The following is a 23188-nucleotide window of genomic DNA, read 5'->3' as shown; positions in this document are numbered from 1 at the left end:
CAGGAGTGGTTGTAGTATGGTCATGAAGTAGCTTCACTGCTGTTCCACAAGCTGGCTGGGAGTATTGTCTTCCCATCCCTGTGACAGTCACCCATGCAAAGCCCTCCGCCTTGGTGGAGGCTATTTATTGTAGGAGCCATTTACAGAGGATTACAGTTAAATAGCTATTGATATTTAATAAATAATAAGTAAGAGAATGAGGAGAAAAGGCCCCAGTACTTCATGACACTTCAAAATGGCAGATCCCTGCATTTAAACAGAGCACCAATGAAGTCAGTGGCCTCCTTAGGGTGCAGGGGGGTCCACCTATACAAAGTAAAATCAGGGCCTAAGGTGGGGAGTTTGCTGTATGCACATGCACCCTCTTTCAGTGTCCTCATTGATAGTACGTTTTCCCTTCCTCTCTACCTACCACATACGTTTGGTTGTTGTGTAGTCCTAGCTATAATGCAATGTTAAGCTGTATAATAGTGTTCAGCCACTAGGTGGCAATGTGTGTAACATCCCTAGAGCCAGTGGTGCCCAACTTTTCAGGGTTTCCCCCCTCATCTACATCCCTCTGCCCCAATGGAGCTGGGAGCAGAGCCCCAGTCTGGAGGCCAAGGCTCGGGGTGGGAGCGGAGCTGAAGCCGGCCTGCGGTGTGTGTGTGGGGAGGGGGCAAGGGTTAGGGTTAGGAAGCGCTGCAGCCAGACCTCAGAAGCCTGACTTCTGCTTATAGCAACCCTACAATCTACCCAGTACAAGGTGTAGATGACACAAGGAGGTCTCACTGCCTTCTTCAAGTTTGTGTTCTCTCTTTTTAAAAAAAATCCTGTATCTACCACTCACTCAAGCCTGATATGAGTTATTTTTTGTTAGTTGGTTGCCATGGAATGAATTGTGCTGCTTAATTAATAGGCTGTACAAAATGCTAGCAAATGTTTGCAACTGCAAAATCTGCTTTAATTTGCTATAGAGCAGGGGTTCTCAACATTTTTCTTTCTGAGCCCCCCCTCCCCCAACATGCTATAAAAACTCCACAGCCCACCTGTGCCACAATAACTGGTTTTCTGCATATAAAAGCCAGGGCTGGTGTTAAGGGGTAGCAAGCAGGGCAATTACCCAGGGCCCCAGGACACAGGGGGCATTGGGAAGCTAAGTTGCTCAGGCTTCTGCGTCAGCCCCGGGGGCGGGGCTTAGGGCCCCACGCTTCAGCCCCATGCAGTGGGACTTCAGCTTTCTGCCCTGGGACCCAGCAGGTCTAACACTGGTCCTGCTTGGCGGACCCCCCAAAACCTGCTCATGGTTCCCCGGGGGGCCCGGACCACTGGTTGAGAACTACTGCTATAGAGCACGGTAAAGACACAAAGCAGCAGTGCTCATGTCATTTTGCTTTATAATAAAACCAAGCCCAACAATAACTATATTTCAGGATGAAAATGATGGTATTCTACTCAATGTTCATGGGAACGTCAGAACACTTTTCTAAACAAATCCTCCTAGTTTTTAATAAGTTGTAAGTGCATTTTCTCTGCCGAGGCTCACGTATGGGGTCGTAGATGAAATACATTTCAGTGGCTTTCTGTGCTCTTTGCAATTTAACATTAGAGCTTTTGTATGTAAGCCACAGCAACTACTGAGCTATGTTTTTGGCTAAGAGGTATGACAATTGGCTAAAATATTTTAGCAGTGATTAGTCAAAATACTATATATTATGAGATTCAGTTTAAACCCTGCTAAGATATTGAAGTTATACTTAAGGGCCAAATCCTGCCCCTAGAAACAAATGGAGATGAATAACTAACTATCTTGGCGTAAATCGGAGTTTAAGATGATCTGTTTATACTCCTGTGAAAATATCATGCCAGCGTATAGTATAGGATTTCTGCTTTTGTTCCCCTTTCATAGAATCATAGAATCTCAGGGTTGGAAGGGACCTCAGGAGGTCATCTAGTCCAACCCCCTGCTCAAAGCAGGACCAAACCCAACTAAATCATCCCAGCCAGGGCTTTGTCAAGCCTGACCTTAAAAACCTCTAAGGAAGGAGATTCCACTACCTCCCTAGGTAACCCATTCCAGTTCTTCACCACCCTACTAGTGAAAAAGTTTTTCCTAATATCCAGCCTAAACCTCCCCCTCTGCAACTTGAGACCATTACTCCTTGTTCTGTCATCTTCTACCACTGAGAACAGTCTAGATCCATCCTCTTTGGAACCCCCTTTCAGGTAGTTGAAAGCACCTATCAAATCCCCCCTCATTCTTCTCTTCTGCAGACTAAACAATCCCAGTTCCCTCAGCCTCTCCTCATAAGTCATGTGCTCCAGCCCCCTAATCATTTTTGTTGCCCTCCGCTGGACTCTCTCCAATTTATCCACATCCTTCTTGTAGTGTGGGGCCCAAAACTGGACACAGTACTCCAAATGAGGCCTCACCAGTGCTGAGTAGAGGGGAATGATCACATCCCTTGATCTGCTGGAAATGCCCCTACTTATACAACCCAAAATGCCGTTAGCCTTCTTGGCAACAAGGGCACACTGTTGACTCATATTCAGCTTTTCGTCCACCGTAACCCCTAGGTCCTTTTCTGCAGAACTGCTGCCCAGCCATTCGGTCCCTAGTCTGTAGCAGTGCATGGGATTCTTCCGTCCTAAGTGCAGGACTCTGCACTTGTCCTTGTTGAACCTCATCATATTTCTTTTGGCCCAATCCTCTAATTTGTCTAGGTCCCTCTGTATCCTAGCCCTACCCTCCAGCGTATCAACCACTCCTCCCAGTTTAGTGTCATCTGCAAACTTGCTAAGGGTGCAGTCCACACCATCCTCCAGATCGTTAATGAAGATATTGAATAAAACCGGCCCCAGCACCGACCCTTGTGGCACTCCACTTGATACCGGCTGCCAACTAGACATGGAACCATTGATCACTACCCGTTGAGCCCGACCATCTAGCCAGCTTTCTATCCACCTTACCGTCCATTCATCCAGCCCATACTTCTTTAACTTGCTGGCAAGAATACTGTGGGAGACTGTATCAAAAGCTTTGCTAAAGTCCAGAAATAGTACATCCACTGCTTTCCCCTCATCCACAGAGCCGGTTATCTCGTCATAGAAGGCAATTAGGTTAGTCAGGCATGACTTGCCCTTAGTGAATCCATGCTGACTGTTCCTGATCACTTTCCCCTCCTTTAAGTGGTTCAGGATTGATTCCTTGAGGACCTGTTCCATGATTTTTCCAGGGACTGAGGTGAGACTGACTGGCCTGTAGTTCCCTGGATCTTCCTTCTTCCCTTTTTTAAAGATGCGCACTACATTAGCTTTTTTCCAGTCATCCGGGACCTCCCCCGATCGCCGTGATTTTTCAAAGATAATGGCCAATGGCTCTGCAATCTCATCGGCCAACTCCTTTAGCACCCTCGGATGCAGCGCATCCGGCCCCATGGACTTGTGCTCGTCCAGCTTTCCTAAATAGCCCCGAACTACTTCTTTCTCCACAGAGAGCTGGTCACCTCCTCCCCATACCGTGCTGCAGAGTGCAGCTGTCTGGGAGCTGACCTTGTCTGTGAAGACAGAGGCAAAAAAAGCATTGAGTACACTAGCTTTCTCCACATCCTCCGTCACTTTGTTCCCTCCCTCATTCAGCAAGGGGCCCACACTTTCCTTGACTTTCTTCCTGTTGCTAACATACCTAAAGAAACCCTTCTTGTTACTCCTAACATCTCCGGCTAGCTGCAACTCCAAGTGTGATTTGGCCTTCCTGATTTCACTCCTGCATGCCTGAACAATACTTTTATACTCCTCCCTGGTTATTTGTCCAATCTTCCACTTCTTGTAAGCTGTTCTTTTGTGTTTAAGACGAGCAAGGATTTCACTGTTAAGCCAAGCTGGTCGCCTGCCATATTTACTTTTCTTCCTACACATCGGGATGGTTTGTTCCTGCAACCTCAATAAGGTTTCTTTGAAATACAGCCAGCTTTCCTCAACTCCTTTCCCCGTCATGTCCTTTCAGTGTCTCAATATAACTGGGTTGCCACTAAATGAATGACCCAGCATAACTCTTCAGTCATGCATTGGATTTGGCATTGAATTAATTGCAACAAGAAAAACTGAATTGTGCAAAATACATTCCTGGCTGAACTGGATTTATTCCCAGAGTTTTGGCTAAGCAAACCCCAGTGCACATACTGAATAAGCAGCAGCTTATTTTCCAACATTCCACCAACTAAAGTTTTCCCATTGAACTGTAAGAAAGAAAAAAGTCATTATTAAAATATTTTAATTCTTTGTAACACTAATAACATGAATATTTATTTGAAAAATATTTCTTTCCACTTTAGTCCATCTTTAAATCAGTTACACTAACTTCCACTAACTACCATTTCAAATTACTGTCATTTTTCCCTCATATTGGTAAAAGATACAACTACAGTAAACTATTTCACAATTTTGGAAAAAGTATGAGAGATTATTCTTACCCTCTCCTCCTATGATGAATCAGAATCTTAAAATAACAAGGACAGAGATTATGGAGCTAAAATATATGTTGACATATTTAACCTCACAAATAAATATATATATACAAGGGAGGTTGTGACATCAACAACAAAGTAGAGATTTTACATTGCAAAAGTGAGAGTATCCAAGAACATTTGACATAGACAGTTAAAGACTACTACATGGTAGTAAAAAAAGAGCAAATTCTTAATTTAGCAAAAATATAGGCAACTGTACATGAATCTGTTGGTTAGGTTACAGCTAGGCTTCAGCCAGGATATTTCTTTTACTCTTTACTTCATATTTTATTGAATGACTGTGTTTCATTAATTCCTCAATGTCCAGAAGTATTTTCTTTTCCTTCTTGTCACTGTAAAACATCCTAGACAGGTAGAAATCTCACAGTATGCTACTATCTGAACACTATTATCTACTGCAGGTAGGATGATAATATACAAGTTCTGTAAATGCTCACACATAAGTTTTCCCTAAATTATTTCCCTTGATAAAAGTATTTGACCAAATTCATCCCCAGTATAATTACATTTGACGTCAATAGGAATGAATTTAGCGTATACGGGCATGTAAGGATTTTGCGCTAATATGAAAAAGGGTTGGTCGGGTTATTTGTAGGACCGTTACTTCAGAACAGTGTTTTAGGATTGAATATGATTAAAATATGTGTCTTCCCTGCAGTGATCAAGGTGTTTGTAGTTAAGGATAATATTCCATTTGTGTGGGCACAGAATAAAATGATCTTTGTAAACAAATGGATGCAAAGAGCCCATAAAGGTACAAATCCAAATACCCTGTTACGGAACATCTAATTGCTTCTTAATTGAGAACTAATCAATAGCTGTGTGACATCAGACCAGTGGTTTATGGAAGTGTGATGAACAAAACTGACTGAAATTTTTAGGTAAAAATAATTTGATGAAAAATGGCCTTTTTGGGAAAATGCCTTTTTTGGAAACACATTTTTTTTTTAAATTTTCATGGAAAAATCCCATTTTCTGGCCAGCTCTATTACTGACATTTTAAATGAAATGTGCATTTACGGGTGTTTCACAATTTGGCATGAGTTTCTACATGTTTTCAAGAATAGTTGTGCACTTTTGAGAATAGTGTTAGAAATGGCCATATGGTGCCATGACTTAGAAAAGTAAAGTATTTTATATTCTTCTTTTACTTCTGCACACACTCCTGTGCATAGCACAATGATACAGAAGTCAGTTTTTGTTGCTTGGTCATTGCATCTCAAACAGTACGGATCTATATTTAGTTTAATCAGCTGATGCCAGTGAAAGCTTGAAGATATGGATGATGCAAGTCCACAGGTAGATGCTGAATGCTATTGTGTAATGTACTGTGACCTTGAAAGCCATCATAAATTGCAATGTCATGTGACAGAAGTTCTCTGTACACACAATATAGAAAATGGACAAGCTAACCTGGGCTTACAAGGGATCTGTGAGGTATTGTAACTAATAAACTTATAGCACTATATGATTTACAAAGTGTGGGGTCCTTTGTAATATTTCCTATGAATGTACATGCTAATGACTCCCATTTCACTTGACCAACATGAGCAATCAGCATGGGCTCACACATACCAGTGTTACAATGGGTGGTGTTCCCTTTTTGTAAATCAATCAATGAATATTGAAACATATGCCTTTGTGTAAAGTCTAGCATTCACTTTTTTACTCATGCTGAACTAACTGAAACCACACACACAGATATGGGCTTAAAATTTGCAGGAGAGTTATCAGTGGCTTTGCACATCCTTATCACAAGCAAATCCTGGAGTGCATGTATGTGATAAATGCTTTTCTGTGCATATGGATACAATGCTGTCCAGAGTTTATAGACTAGTTTCTGTATGTAATATTTGGATCCAATTTTCTTTGTGTGGTTAGCCCTGGAGATTTACTTATTCATTTGGTCAAAATAACCCTTTGACACTGGAGTTAGGGCTTTCCTCACCTGTGGAAAACACTGCAGGCAATGGACACCTAAACAGCAAGAGTTTAACAAATACAGTAAGGAAAATCCACATTTCTCATGAAGACGAGACTGACTAAGAAAGCTGCATCCAAGAGCTTGTGTGTACTGTGGGATACTTCTTCTGTTTTCTCTAACAGACCCAAGTCTTGTTCCCATTCAGATCTGACATTATTGAGAGATGGGCTTATGGAACTTCTTCAGTCTTGCAAATATACACATAGGATCACACCTAAATTAGCTGTCCCAGTATCCTATTGGCTGGCATAGAGCTGATGATTGAAAAAAGTCTTTATTTCATGGTGGGAAAATGTCAGTATCAGTACTATGTACGAGAAAATGACTGACTCTCTTAATGGGGGAAAAAACCTTTTCTCAAGAAGAAGCTGTTAAGAGGACGACAATATACCATGGGGAAAATGACTAAATCTGGTAATATAATTCTCCCCACTCAGTCTCCAAGTACTCCATTGTTTAGAATCTCCAGGCTGCATGTTGTCTTGTGGTTCAGAAGTTCAGAAACCCAATCAGAACTTTGTGCTATGGCTGAATGTGTCTGACATCATGATATTTTTATAGAAGTTGTCCGAGTGAGCACTGCAGTACCCCTTGACTTTGTCAATAACCTGATGGACTGGGATGATTGGCGTCTGCTCTCCATCCACTTGGGCAAACTTTGATGAGGGCTTGTCAACGAAAGTATTGTCTAGGAAGGGGAAAAGAAACAGGAACAGGAAATTAGGGCTTTTAAAACAAGCTCATTATCTACCAGATTTGTCACCTGCAGGCAATTCGCCTCTACATTACTGTAGGTAATTTATTTTTTCAATTCTATTGCCCTGCTGATTTTTTTGATATAGCCATTAAATAGCTTGACATTATACCTTCTATTTTCTTTTCAGTTATATGCTATAGATTAAATTCTACATATTCTAACCTACATAGCTGGAATCCTAGCCTCTCGGCTCAGTCCTTTCTTGAATCTACTCCCCTATCACCCCTTTTGCTTATGCTGCAACTATATCAAGGCACAGTAGGATACATTAGTTTGTCTGCTGAAGATTCCAGCTACAGAACACTCAAATTAAAAAGGTTGTCTGAGTATTACAGGAGAGGGGGTGATGCAAGCATTGCTTTGGTAACATTTGGTAAATAGTGCCCCACTGAACCAAATAATGAAATAGCTGAAAAATGCTAGTGAAAAGCATTTAATAATATGAATCATAACAGTTAAACCATTATCAAATAACACAACAAAAACAAGCACAGAAAGCAGCAGATGATTCCAAATAAAAATAGATGAGCAGATTTTAAAACTGGCCTGATTCTTACAATTGCATCTATTTGACTTTCTAGCACATGGAGAATACAAGGAGAGCTGAGGAGCTATGCTTGTGGTTTGTGGCACTAAACAGATGTGGAAAACTCATATGTTTTCATGTTTCGTGTGCTCTAAACCAAGCATGAAGCAGGAGAGAAAAAGGAAGAAGACAGTTCACTATTTTCCCCCCTCCTTTCACTTTCAAAAATCTACATCCCACTGTGTCTGCTGATGTCAGTAACACTTCTGATGACCACATCATACATTATTATCACCATATACCCAAGTTGGTTTGAAGGGCATTTTACACAGGGGACCCAGGTATATCTGAGTACTCAGCTATAAGGAGAAAGTATTTTGTTTCTGCTGTGTGGATCATCGTTCTCCACTTCACCTGATACTGATTAAGGTGTATTCAAAGAGGTTCTTGAGTACCTCCACAGCTGCCACCTTTAACCCTGTAGTCTTCACTCATATAGCCTCCAGTGTGGTACTTTTCTTCAGACAAAGAGGACAAGCATCCACTTGTGTGGCTAACAGCATTTCAGTTCTGAGTCTGACCAGTAGGGAGAGCTCATGTAGTGAGCAATCATTACCTCCCCTTTTTAGACTGTTTATATTAATGAGTTCTCCAACCTCATCTTTGGGACCTGAATCTCTCTTTTTAACACAAGTCTGATATGACCCAACACAAAGTGTGGTAGCAAGATGAATGGCTGCATGAAGCAATGCTCTCTACTGCTGGCACTTTAGTCAACCAGCTTGATACAGCTTATAGTAAAACCACCTTCAGATAATTCTTCTGTAAAAGGTAATTTTATTTAAATCAGTGTATTTTATTATATTAATATTAGAATATGTTTTATATAAAATATACTGCTTACCAATGAAAACAAAAGGTTTCAGAAAAGATTTAATGATGGTACCAAGCTATAATTCTCATAAAGATTTGCAATATGAAATGCTGCTTGAATTGCACGTAAAAGAGAAATGGATGGCATAGAGGAAAATCTAAACAGTTTCATTATGAACAAAGGAACAGGCAGTTTAAGAATTTTTATTTCTTTAAAGAGGGTGAAAATGGCTAATGAATTATAGCAAATAACTCCTTGTACTACTGCAAATGGCTGGGTACTGTGTGTTCTTCAGTTTCATTTACTCACTAGCCAATGCGGTTTTTCTATTTATTTTGTTTGAAAGGAATTTAAAATTAATTCTTGTGTCCTAGGAAAGACTGTTTCGGTACCCAAAAAATGATTACGCACATTCACACAGCATCATTTAAACTAACTCTCATTTTCCAAAACATTTTTTGTACTCTATATGCCTAGTCAAAGCTCTCTGGAGTCAATGGGAGTCTTTTGGTTGAATTAAACATGCTTTGGATCGGACCCTGTGGATGAAATCTAGGCCCACTGAAGTCAATGCAAGTTTTGCCATTGATATCTGTGCAGTTAGTATTTCAGCATGTATAATCTTTCATTGCTTCATGTGACTGCTTTCTCTCAGTCCCATATCACAGCTGTGCCACATGATTCTTTTGTCCGTTCTACTAAACAAATACTCAACTTGAGTAGTAATACACAACAAAGTTTCTAGGCATATTTGAAAAATACAATCTGTCATTCAGATCTAATTTTGATGTAATTGAAAGATATTTTAAAACCAATAGGTAGGAGATTGAATTCTATAATGGTTATAGGCCCAAATAAAGAGAGAATTTTTTAGAGCCCTGGCATAACCTTTTATACATTTATTCCTTCTAGAAATGTACCGTGATATATCTAGCAATTCATCACATCACTTTTGACAGTAGGGTGCTTTTTTGGGGGGTCTTTTGGCTTTCAAATGCACTTTTTTTGTTTTAAATTAATGTTATTTTTTTTTTAACAGGGATCACATGGTGAGCATTAATACTGTGACACTACGTTTTCTAGAAGGGTAATCTTTCAGATACCCCATGCTCCATGCAGTGTATAGACAACCAGAGTTCAAAGCATATTTGCCCATTGAATTACAGCCTATCAGCAAGAACACGAATAGTGAAGAATAAGCAGTATTTCTGATTAGCAACAGTCCTTTTTGTGTCAATTATGACTTCATGCAAGTGATTCCCCCTCCTCCCTGCTGAAATCATGCATTCAACAAAAATGATGCACACTTTACCTGGAATGTTCCACCTCTGCTGAGGAAATGCTCTTAGAAGACATTATCTATACCATAAACATATGAATGTCTGGGTCAATTCCAGGGATCAACAACCATGTTAACAGCTACCAAGACATACATCTATTACACAGTATACTAAAAATGGTTATAGATTCGCCAAGATACCAATTTGAGTAGATTAGCTGTGCAAAAAACTGAACCAAATAGAGACAAAATAACTTCTGAATTTTTTTTCATGCCATGAAATCTTGTTTGAGAAGGAATGTAGATATCTAAAAAACTGGATCCAGTCAAAATTATTTGTGTCACAGGTAGAAAAAGCGAAATAAAATATATATTTCAAATGGTCAAGGGAAAAGGAAATCACTATAATATTAAAAAGAACACAGAATATTTTGGTGCTTCTATAATATCCAGTAAATTATTGCATTACTATCTATGACCCAATTTAGAAGAGCCCTGAAACTCCTAATTAAGTCCATCCCTATCCAGGAAGCACTTAGTCACTTGCTTTAAGCATATGATTAAGTGTTTTCCTGAGTGAGGATGCTTTTATGAATTGGGCCCGAGGGGTTTGATTCATGGCCAGGGGTGATGGAGGTGCAATTGCAATATGAGGTGTACACAGTATAGCTGTGCCTTTGAGGCGTTTCATTCGAAAGGGCATATAGTAATAGCACTACCTAGAGTTTCAATTAAGAGCGAGCTTGTTTTAAGTTCCAGCTCCACTGATATCCAATGGAGGCTGCTCAGGAAAGGTGCTGAGTCAGCTCATCCTTGGGGCCTTTGGCCACACCTTCTTCACGGCTAGCCCTTTGTGGAAATAGTGGTGGTGGCATGTTTGTGCTGCTGTAACTCCCCTTTTAATAGGATTTTTCTACCACCAAGGTCTGGCAGCCCAGGTTCCAGTGGCAAAGTACATAAAACTCCATGACTAGTGTAGTTAACTCACAATTAAAAACATATAAGTAGTTACTTGGGCATAAGAAACTAGCTTGAGTAATAAAAACATCCTATAGAAACATTCCCTTATATGGACAACATTCTCGGTTCATTTCAGAACCTGTTATCTGATGTTTCATCTCCCTGCACGCAGAGGCTCTGACTAATGTTAGTGGGGGATATGCACATGTAGGAAGAGCAAAATGTTGAGTCTTGATCTGCAATAAGGTTCTGAGTGGAGAATTCTGCATAAGGTTAAAAAATATTCAGTACCTGGTCTGATCATTATTCCAAAAGGATAGTCTCCCAGTTTGTTTGAAGGTATAAGAAATTCATTTGTTTTTTTAATATTTTTGTTCTTCCTCTTTCTACTTACATTTTATTATCTGGGACCTTTTTTATTTCTCCTAAAGCATTAATCCAATGCACTAATCCATTTTCTTTTAAGACTACACTGCAGAAGCACTAAAAGTAGTGAAAACGCATGATCAGGCATGCTCTAATTGCTAACATTCTACAAAGGCCCTAATTTACCAAAGCATTGAAGTATGTATTTAATTTTAAGTGTGTTTTTATCGTTAAGCACAGGCTTGCTGTGATCTAACAAAAAAGAAGTGTTGATAGAGTCCTATACAGCAGTTTTATAACTTCTCAGTTGTCATTGGCATAAATGGAATTGTATGTCAACAGAACTACACACTGAACTGAGAATGTGCTGTGGATTGAACCACAGAGAGATGTACATGACTCTATAACATATAAAATTTGACACATTTATAGTATGATCATCAGGAAACAAGAGAATGTGACCAGGTACTATCTGCTGAGTTGGCATTGCTGTAGTGTCATAATGGCAGCACGCTTACTGAAATAAACCTAACACTATGAAAGCTGATGTGAGAAGGAAACCCCTTTTATATGGTAAAGACAGCTGGAAATATGGGGTGTGGAGGGGTCTGCTGAAGACGATGGTCTGCATGGCTGGTCGATGCTAAGCAGTGTGAGCTAATGGGTTTGCCAGTGGCAGTCACAGATGCTAGGATTTGGTTCTGACGACTGCGAGTGATAGACGAACAAAGCCAGCAGGAAGCTTGTTGTGAGCAGGACTATGAGGGGAAACGGATGGACAGGACTTCTGGGAGCCCGAGTTCACTGAACAGGCACATTGGGGGATTTCTGATCAAGGGAATTTCTTTCTGTTGTTTGTTGCACTGTGTTTAGGGAAACAGGACTTTGTGTACATTCTTTGTAAGCAAATAACATTACACCAATTAAATACCTGACTCATATTATTAACTTCTCCTCACTGAAACAATCCCGCAAGGCCTGGAATACTGGCTAACTGCTCAGGCCAAAGGGGCAACATAAACATTTGAAAAACTGGATCTAATCAGCCAGCTATCGTCCACTTGAATGAACCATGTGATAAGGAGAAGGAAAAGCAGGAAGGTAATTCCTGGTACTAAGCCACATCACCTGTTCAGACTGTGGGCAAAATTCTCCTCTCCAAATCACACAGTGAAACTTGACTCTGATGCTCTGTTCTCCATATTTGTGTAGAGCTTCAGCTGATGTCAGTAGGCGATCTACACATGAAAGGAGACTGGAGTATCAGAAATGGGACCTGTCTTGTGACTCTGTGAAGTGTACTTAGTATTATAAAAAGTCTAAAAGTTCCTTCTAGTCAGTTCATTTAAGCCAAGTCTGTATTTTTGAAATTATTCATAAAGGAGATGATAATTTCAACGAGCGAATCTAACAGATTGTTTTTGAAACAGATAGATTCCCTTTTTACAGACTGGGTTAAATATATGTGAACATTGATTTCCATTACATTTTAGAAGAATATTTCTTGATAACATTTGTCTTATGCAGAAAGCTATCCATGGAGGCATTGGTTAATGAAAGTTCAATGGAAAAATCACTTTGCTTTATAGGCTTCTCTAAACCAAAACAAATATGAGCACATGAGCTTTCAGGTCATTGTTGTTCCGTTGTTTGGGTATCGTTAAAATGTTCCTAGAATAAATACATAATTATTTTGTGTGAATGGAATATAGAGATATAGTTGGTCCTTTTTATTACACACATGGCATCTGAACAGCTATGTAAATGCTATTTGTGCAAGGGGGAAAACAGTGTATATTTTGTTAACACAGTACTATCAAACCTCCAAATAACTTCCATTTGTACCTTTCCTTTGTCAGTAAATGTAGTTACAGTTAAACGGCAGGCAGCCTGGCCCAGTGGACAGCAAACTACCATGGGGCTCAGAAGATATGGGTTCTATCCTGACTCTGCTTCTAGCCTGCTATATGACTGTGGAAATGTTGCATCACCTCTCTGTGCCCACCTGCCTTTTAAATCTTTTGGTAAAAGTGCTATGTAAGAGCTAAGTATTTTTATTAAATATACTTTTTCTATCACAATAAAAGTCCAAGATTAGATATTTATCATGATTGGTGAATATTGCCTCATGACAGCCCTTACTAAACAAAAAAACATTTTTTAAAATGATCAGTTGACTTTTCTTTTATGCATGAAGGTAACACAAGTCATTGGCATACCTATTGTGCAAAGTAAACATTCACAATTTGAAGCACCATACCAGAAAGATCTCTTTGATGTACTAGAAATAACCCACCTGTATGGCTGTTTCTTTTGAAGTATGTATTTGAAGTGGATTTAGATTTGGATGTCAAATAGGTTGAGTTGGAGCCAATAGAACTGGAGGACAAGGATTTCCCAATATTATCTGAGCTTTTCTTTATAATATTAGTTGCTGTCTTGCTCCAGTCTGAAAATGAATAGACATTTTTTTAAATCATTCACTTCTATCAGCACTAAACTCCTGCTTCTCTCAATTATTTAATTTCCAAGCATCAGAAGCACTTTTTACTCATAACAAAGTGGTCTGCTCTAGTTCTTGTCCGGTGGCATCTTTTGTTCTTTAGAAAGCAGGACTATTTCAAGATGCTTTACTTTGTTATTAAGGATGACATTAAAGAACAGTAGCTGATGTTTCCACTTTCCAGTTAGGGTTAAAACTGATTGATGGTCAGAGGTGGCACATTTCTGAGTTGCCAGAAGATGCTTGATCCCTGATCTGCCCCAGGCCCCTCCCCCACTCCACCCCTTCCCCCAAGCTCCCACCCCGCCTCTTCCTGCTCCTGTCCCGCTTCTTCCCCCCTCCCCTGAGTATGCCCCACTCTTGCTTATCCCCTTCTCCCCCCAGTGCCTCCTGCATGCCCCTGAACAGCTGATCGTGGCAGGCGGGAGGCACTGGGAGGAGAGAGAGGAGCTAATGGGAGGGGGGGGCTGCTGAGCACCTACTATTTTTGCTGGAGCACCGATGGAGTCAGTGCCTCTGTTGACGGGGTAGTAAAAAATGGCACTGCCAAACTTCTTATAAAACTTCTTATAAAATGAACAACAACTACTATTCTTTATTTGTATTCTGGTAACGCCAAGAGACCCCAGGAAGGGATTGGGGCCCTGTAGTGCAAGTTTTGGGTGCACAAAGAATAAACAATCAGGTCCCTACTCTTTTTCTATGATTAAAAAGAACAATGCAAAGAAATGTGGTTCACTAGCATAGATAACCAAGGGCCTCCATAATTTTAAATCTTAGACTGTGAGTTCTGTAGGGCAAGGACTGTGGGGCAGGTTCATCAAGAGTGGAGCGGGAAGAACCAAGGTTGACTTTTAGCCACCTTTGCACTCTTGCAATTCTGGATCTGGGTGGCTGGATTCTAATTTACACCCAGGTAGACATTCCAGCAGCAAGAGATTGCTGGGGTCTGAGATTGCCCTGGCCATATCCTCTATGCTGAGGAACCCAGGAGAAGGGGTGTGTGGGCACTATTACTCTGGCTACTCCATGCAGGGATTCCCCTACTAAAAGTATCATAAGGGGGCTGGATCTGCTAGATCTAAGGCTGCTTTGTACTGCTTAATTTGGACCCTGGGTTTTCCTATATATGTGTACAGTACCTAACATACTGATATAATAATAATAATATACATTTGAATGGAATAATTTTAAATGATATAATTTGCATCTAATTTGCATTGTTAAACTAAGCTTTTCTTACAATTGAAACAAACAATCCTCGCCCCCCCAAGTCATAATCCCCTCCCCCAAATTACGTAAAAAGTTACTTCACGATTAAATGTTGTTAGAATATTGATATTCCAAACATCACAATGTATGTTTCAAAATTAGTACATACAGGAGTAAATTTAACAGCTAATTTTACAAAACACATTGCAACACATACCTGCATGTAAGGTTAGTTTCAAGTCCTTGTTCCTTTTGTTGTTATTACTATTATAATTTATTCTTCTGGGAGGAAAGTAATTCACATGCAGAGGGGCCCAAGCAAAGACCTATGTACCACTTAAATCTTTAATGGGTGGTTTGGTTTATGTAAGCAGCGGGATTTTATCTTGACTCTTTGCACTAGGGTGAATTTTACTATTTTTGTGCTAACCATGACAACATGAAGATTTTTGATCAGATCGTGTTCTAAAGTTCATTATAATCTGATCATGTTTTAAAATCTTATTTGATTTATACTCTACTCTTCCAGCTGCTAATGGTGTCATGCTGACCCTCCCTAACAAACCAGCCAGCAGTGAAGAGTTGGTAAGTATAAAAAGTAATTATGCCACAGAAAGTACCACCACTGAAGTCCTTGAATGTGTCAAACTTTTATTGCTATCCTCCCAAAAGGCTGCCAACAGCAGTGTAAAAATATGGAAATAATTTGGTCCATCTGCAGCTGCCAGTTCACAATTTACAGCATGCATGTTGGAAACTGAATGCATGAAATAATCTGGATGCCTGATCAGAATTAATGTATCTTTCCTAGTTTGTCTTAACTTTGATTTCATGAGTCAGGATTTCTTAATATGAAATGACAATATAAGAGGCATCACAGCTTACAGTGAGAATGCCTCACCTGCTGGCATTAAAGTAATTAGGACAAAATGGTAGTACACTAAGTTGCCCATGGCCATGCTGTCACACACAATACCAATTTACACCAGCCGCTGCTCTGACTCTTGGTTTGTGAGTAAGTATCAGATGGTCAAAAGTGTAAGCATCCACACTGCTGCAATTCACTTCAAATCTTTAGGTCAGACAGTGGATTTATGGTTTACATAGAAAAAATAATATTTCTGAGAGTATATCAAACTATGGCATGTTAATGTGACTTCAATGGAGCAATGCTGATTTACACCAGCCGTGGAGTTGGGCCAATATTATCAACACATTGGGAAGTGGCTTTTGTGCTTGCGGAAGGCCCAGAGCAATAGTTGTTTGCTATGGGGAGCAGCAGTAGCGAGTTCCCACAAAGGGACCTTACATTCCCTGCCACTTTGAGATCCTGTTTGTAGGAAGGGACATCAATTTCTGGGTGTGCTCAAGCCTCTTTTACTCTGCCCCTGGTAAATCTCTTCTGGCTACTCTGGTTTCTATGGCTATAATATTGGGGGAAAAGAGCTCAGATGCACACAGGATACATGTGGGGTTGAAAGATCCCTGCCTCATCAGTTCAACATATGGCTCTTCTGAAGCACCTCCAACATCCCCTCCACATTAGTCTGATAGCTCATAGGACCACTTGGTCTGGCACAAGCCCCTCATACATAAGGAAAAGGGGCCAGGATTTGACCCTCTGAATCCTTATTTAAACAGTGAATCACTGTTGCTGTAAAACAAAAGGCACTTCCAAAGCCATGCTCACAGCATTACAAAATTTAAGTTTTCCAGTGAAGCCAGCTGGTAAAGTGAGGACTAGAGACTTTTTTATGGAGCGTTCTCTGAAGAGTCCCTAGGCAATCATTATTACAGTCATAGGCTATTAATAATCCTGTTCCTTACTCTTTCCACATCTGTGGCCTAAATTGTGTTAAATCCAAGAGACCCAAGCTTTGCACCTGGCCTTTTCCAGTCTACTTCTGCATCTCAGAAATGGAGCCATGAAATGCGCATGCATTTTTTTTTTACCTGAGTTGTCTGCCAGTCGGAATCTGCCACAACAGAGATGCCTCCTCCATTGTTTCTGCACATTCTCTTTCATAGCACAGTGGAATACAAATATAAATAAACCTGAGAGCAATGCAAACAAATGGATAAATCAAAATTTTATTTGTATAAAATCTTAATGTTGTAAACATTCTGAAAACCACTATGAACTGGTCCTCGTCATCAACCTGCATTACTGAGGTGTACAAGGTAACAGGTGCTTGAGTCACTGAGTGCTTACCCATCCTCTAGATTTTACACAACCATGACTTTCATTGACTTGAATGAGCATTTTGCGCTCATAAACATGACAAGATCAAGACCCCTAAAGCCAAGTGCAGAGGGAGATTTTTCCTGTTTAACTCCTAGTGTCCTAGTGTTCTGATGTACAGGGCCAATTTTTTAAATGCTGGAGACTGGATGTCTCCGCACCAATACAGTGCACAAAAAAAGATCATCACTATTTGCATATTTACTGCAAATGAGTGTGAAAATGGGGAAAATACATTTATAAATGACTATGGAAGTGGCTCAACTAGCCATTTCTGCCTGGTTTGTGCATACACTTGCTGTAAATGTGCCCACATATGCAGGTGCACACACTTGTAAGCAGAATTTTGTTTGCATGCAGATCTACAGCCTCCAATTTTCAGAATGCAGTCCTGTGCTGGTAAGAATCTTGTAATTTGGGTTAACAGTACAACTGTAATAGTTCCACAGAGATACTCCAGTGCTCATTTTGAAAGCAGAAATAGGAATTATAACATGATCCTGGCCCTGCACAGGTAGGTGTTAGTTGTGTAATCTTCCATCTCTCTCTGATTTGGCATGTGCTTGCTTCATTCTCATTAACTGAGGCAGAGCCAAGGCTGAACCTGAGGGCAAAATTCTAATGCCAGATCCCTAAATGATTATATCTGAAAAATGATTTAAGTGAGGTCTGTTGTGGGCCTAAATGCTTAATTGGGTTTCTTTGGAGATTTTTCCATTTCCTAATCATGCTTAACTCCGTCTACTGGGTTTTAGAGGGTGGAACAACAAGACAGTGCAGGGTTTGGAAAATATTGTTCTGAATCATAAAAAAAAACGTGCTAGCACAGATCTCAGTATCTGGGCACTGGTGCACTTTGGCATGTACAACTGGGCATGGACGTGAGTCTCTACCCTAAAACATTGCCCAAACTGAGGTCAGTGAGGGCTGCAACCTGCTTGCTTTGCTATCTTGTGGTGATGGTTGAATAATGAAAAATGTTGTTTGTGAATTATTTGATAGTTGACAAAAAAAATTGTGAGAACTAAAATTCAGGAAGTACAAAACCAATTAAAATCCTAACTACTGAGCTTGTGAAGGCCTTACAAAGGGAGTGATGGCATTTCTAATTGTCTGTCCTTATGTAAAACAGTAACTTTTGGATGCTGCATCTGATCAATTCCAAAATGTGAAGGAAAGATCAAGAGACAAGGTGGGAGAGGGTATCTTTTACGGGACCAATTTCTGCTGGTGAGAGAGAGAATTACCTCACCCACCGTATCTCTCTAAGATCCTGGGACTCACACAGCTACAGCTACACTGCCTACAAGGAAAGTTCTAGGCATCAGTTGGCAGAACCTTGTTTTTCCCTTTTCAATTTTCTTATTTTCTGCAGTAAGTGTGTGTGTGTGCGTGCGCACGTGAGTGGGAGATACAGAGAGCCTCTGAATTTGATTAGTACAGCCACAGTTGCAATCACCTTTGCAGTTGTCTATAGATCAAATAACTGGTTGATGGCACCCATTAACTCCTTCTAGGATAACAATACCCCATCTCATCTCTGCCCCTCCTCACAACAGAGTTTGACATGTTTACCCCCTGCATGACTTATCACGCAGTGAGAAAAAAATAAACAACTGGGGGTGTGTTGGCGGGGGGTAGGGAGAAATAGGAGTGTGCACACAGTCCCTGGCATGGGGAGGGAGAATGGGGGACCATAATATTTGGGGAGGAATAGGAGGCACAAAGAACCCTGATGTGTGGAGTAGGTTGGGGGGGCCCTGCTACGAGGGGAGGAGGGAATGGGGGCAAAGACAGAACTCCTGTCATGGGTGTGGGGAATTGGGGACCCTGGTATTAGGGAGGGGAGAAGGGCTGCACACAAACACCAGCCGGAAAAGCCTGGGGAAGTTGCAAGGAGTCCCTGGAATGGAGGGGGAGGGAGGATGGCACAGAGGGAGCTTGTGGGATGGAATGGAGGGATGGAAGGAATCACTAGTATGTAAATAAGATCCATGAAGTGTGCAACCCTCTAGTACATAAAGTATGTTACTGCATCAGAGCACATACAACACTTTATTTGCCCCTTTCTATTACTTAAAGTGTGTGCTTCACTTTAAGCACGAGTAGCCCCATTGAAATCAACAGGATTTCTCACATACTGGAAGTTAAGCTTGGATTTAAGTGCATTGCTGAGTTGGGGGCCTTAATGTATCCCTTTGATGGTACCCTAAAGCCCACAAGTTAATGGACGTCCCCTACTCCATCTGCAGGAAGTGCTTTTCAGTGTATTTTAATGGTTTGTGCTGCGCACTATAAATGACTCCAACAATGGGACTTACACCACAATCTAGTGCATCTTCTGATTAGGAAATATTTCCTGATATATATCCTAAATTTTCCATTGCTCAGTTTCACCTCATTACTCCTAGGTGAATGTCTCCAGCCTCAATGATTTTTGTTAATCTTCTCTGAATTTCCTCAGTTTATCAACTCTTTCTAGTGTGGAGATGCCCAGAAATATAAGTAATATTCTACTTCCAGACAGGCTGGTGTTTTATACAGGATCATCTCCCTGCTTCATGTTGTAATGCCTCTGTACAGACAGTCTCAAAGTTAAAACACTGGCATTTTCTGCCACCAAATGTGTTACAAGCACATTTAATTTGCGATCTGCTTTCATTCCTTGGGCTTTCTTTTCCTCCCCGTTTCTTTTTTTTTCTTTTGACATTACTGCGTTTAAAGTATGCCTCTCCCACTGAAAAAGATTCCTCGGAGGTTTTGAACTAGGGCTCAGTTCTACAGGCCCATTGCACATAAAACCCTGCTGAAGGCAGCGTGACAGAGCACTTGCCGAATCAGACCCTTAGCTTGCTTTTTTTCAATCTCATTTTATGTTCTTCCCTACGCTTCCGATCTCTCTAGACCCTGTGTATTACTCATTGATACATTAAAGCAAATACTTCTTTATCCTTAATCAGAAGTAAATCATATCAGAATCTGGGGCGGAAAAATATTTAAAACACTAAATATTTCCTTCGGAGGCAAAATATTTAAAACACCAGATTCAAACACCTTTTGGACATTTTGACTCACATTTTACCAATATTATTTTCTTCCCAGGAAAGCTTAGTAAATCTCTTACAGCAGGAAATTTGTTTCATCTGTAGCAGCGGATAGAATGAAATCCACACAGAACAAATGTTAAGTGCTTTTCCATGAAGGAAAGATTTTGCTGACCTTTGGAAAGATTTATTTTTATCTCTATATTTATTTGTTGGTGGGATAATATGGTCTCTATTAATGACATTCTTATTGATTCTTTTGTTTTTGTGGGGCAGGAGATTCTTATGCTGGGTGGTGTATGCACAAATTTGCTTGAATTTAAATTATTTTAAATATCAGTGGACTATTTCTATAATTTATGATGTACAATAACTTGATTACAAGTTTCTACACCTGAAGGATAAGTTATGCTGGAAAAATACTCCCCTCCCCCCCGATCTTCAATAAAGGAAAGAGACCTGAACAGAATGCTGTAATCACTGGTGTTTCTTTCAACTGTGAGCAATAGCAAAAGCAGGGCTGGTCGACTTGGAGAACTTTGCAAGCATTAATTAATTAAGCCTTACAACATCCATGTGAGGTAGGCCTTCTTGTTTTACAGATGGGGAGTGAGGCACAGATAGAATTAAGTGTCCCATGTTTACGCAGTGAATTAGTACCAAAGACAGATCCCAAGAAACCTGGTTCCAAGTCCCCTGGTCAAATCACTAGAAGCACTCCCTTCCATAATATCAGCAGCTGAATCCTTGCTTGGTTTACTGAAATGGAATTAATCTTACCTTGCAATGAATTGAATATTGCGAAGAGGTACATGAAAGGGAGATGTAAGGGGCCCCATGCAAAAAAGGCAAAACCCCATGTCATGCCCAACAGGAAGGTCAGGCTGACCATGCTACGAAGATTCCTCAGGACCTCTTCCCGCAGAGTCCGATTGCTTCTTTTCCCATTCCTCCCGCAGATCTGCACCATCACCACCACAAACATGGCTATGTTCATAAGAAACATAATTCCAAAGTAACCAGCACAAGTCACATAAAAGACAACCTTATCCTTGATCCAGCAGCTGTTTTTAAGAACAAAACAAAAAACACAGTCATTCTTAGATACTAATAACTATGCACTTCTTTAGTTATTTAAATCATTACATGTAAAACTAATCTACATCTGTCTCCACTGCTGTACAGATAAGTTTTCTCCTGTGTAACAACCAAAACCTGTGACCATTTTATTTCTTTATGCAGGGTGAAGCTCCAGGGCATCTGTGAGTAACTAAGGAACACACTGGTATCTTGCCTGGTACCTGAGGGATGTACCTACTGTATATAAAATTCATGTTTACCATATAGATGTAGCCTGTGGGAACTACAGTCCCACCATGCAATGCTCTACCATAATCTGAAGTGGCTTCAGGCTTAAGATAGAACATTGTGAATTAATGAAACAAACTGGCAGCATACACATGCTCACAGCTCTCAGATGGTACTGAAACCAGGACCGCCAGCAGAAAAACTCAGCTCTCTACTACTTGAACTTAAGAAAGTAGCATTCTGGGTGATCTTTGGGGCTAGCCACTAGACAATGATGATCACAGGCACTAGGCCAGGGATCAGTTGCGCCTATGTCGCTCATTCTTTTAGCTGCAAATGGCTGCCTGAGAGAACTGGAATGTTTAACATGAAGTTTTAATGAGAAGATATAATGGCATTTTTTTCAATGTGCTGTTTTATCATGCAAGACATTGATAATATAAGAGACAGTTAGTGAGAAAATAAGCTTCTCTGAGATTGTTTGGGATGTCTACATAAAAATGTGGAAGACAGAAGTGCTAAGTGGCTTACATTGTGAAAAGGCCTTTCATTTACAAAAGAAACATGATTGTTAAGCAACATCTTCCTCCCTTCCCGCCCAAACAATCTTTCGTTTCCATCAAAAAGTGAAAAACTTAAGACAAAACCAAACACAGTATTATTATTATTTTGTTAAGCTATGAGTTATTTACTTTCAGCAGCATAGGGATATTTTGTACATAGCGTTTGGTAACATAGGATTTCTTCTGATTTTCTCAGAGCTTTTAGAAGGCTTCAGAAGCAAACAATTTAGAACAGAGGTGGGCAAGCTTTTTGGCCCGAGAGCCATATCTGGGTATGGAAATTGTATGGCGGGTCATGAATGCTCTCAAAATTGGGGGTTGGGGTGTGGGAGGGGGTAAGAGTTCCGGCTGAGGGTGCGGGCTCTGGGGTGGAGCCAGAAATGAGGAGTTCAGGGTGAGGGAGGGGGCTCCAGGCTGGGGTAGGGGGTTGGGGTGCGGCTCCAGCTGGGGGTGTGGGCTCTGGGGTGGGGCTGGGGATGAGGGGTTGGGTGTGCAAGAGGGTGCTCTGGGCTGGGACTGAGGAGTTCGGAAGGTGGGAGGGGGATCAGGGCTGGGGCAAGGGGCTGGGGCACAGGAGGGGTCAGGCTCTGGTTGGCGTTTACCTCAAGCAGTTCCTGGAAGCAGCAGCATGTTCCTTCTCCAGCTCCTACGCAGAGGGGCGGCCAGGCAGTTCCCATTGGCTGCAGTTCCCAGCCAATGGGAGCTGTGGAGGCAGTGCTTGGGGCAGGGGCAGCATTTGGAGCTCCCTGGCTGCCCCTGTGTAGGAGCTGGAGGGAGACATGCCGCTGCTTCTAGGAGTCGCATGGAGCCACAGCATGCGCGGAGCGGGACAAGCCCCTGACCCCACTCCTTGGCTGAAGCACTGCATCGGGGTAAGCCCCGGACCCTGCTCCCTGGTGGGAGAGGGTATCTTTTACGGGACCAATTTCTGCTGGTGAGAGAGAGAATTACCTCACCCACCGTATCTCTCTAAGATCCTGGGACTCACACAGCTACAGCTACACTGGCTTGAGTGCCACATGAAAATGTCTGAAGGGCTAGATACGGCCCCCTGGGCCGTAG

At 41.1% G+C, this 23188-nt stretch overlaps 1 protein-coding gene across 6 annotated transcripts in view; it reads right to left on the bottom strand.

Annotated features, from left to right (window-relative positions):
* Positions 1–4198: 4198 nt before the first annotated feature.
* The window catches only part of ADGRG6 (adhesion G protein-coupled receptor G6), a 168840-nt gene continuing 149850 nt past the window's right edge, over positions 4199–23188 (bottom strand). For 5 of the 6 annotated variants that reach the window (XM_045011402.1, XM_045011400.1, XM_045011403.1 and 2 more), the window contains 4 exons: positions 21036–21319; positions 16923–17024; positions 13551–13703; positions 4199–7180 (listed from right to left, as the gene is read on the bottom strand). In XM_045011402.1, coding sequence (XP_044867337.1) covers positions 7002–7180; positions 13551–13703; positions 16923–17024; positions 21036–21319 — 718 coding nt within the window. In that variant the 3' untranslated portion in view covers positions 4199–7001. Of the gene's footprint in view, positions 7181–9961; positions 10009–13550; positions 13704–16922; positions 17025–21035; positions 21320–23188 lie in introns of all 6 variants that reach the window. The other variant, XM_045011404.1, reaches the window with a different exon arrangement.

Source organism: Mauremys mutica, chromosome 3, assembly GCF_020497125.1.
Source record: "Mauremys mutica isolate MM-2020 ecotype Southern chromosome 3, ASM2049712v1, whole genome shotgun sequence".
In the NCBI taxonomy this organism is placed as follows: domain Eukaryota; kingdom Metazoa; phylum Chordata; order Testudines; family Geoemydidae; genus Mauremys; species Mauremys mutica.
Note: the sequence above shows the minus strand (reverse complement) of the source record. Positions and strands in the feature narration are given on the sequence as shown.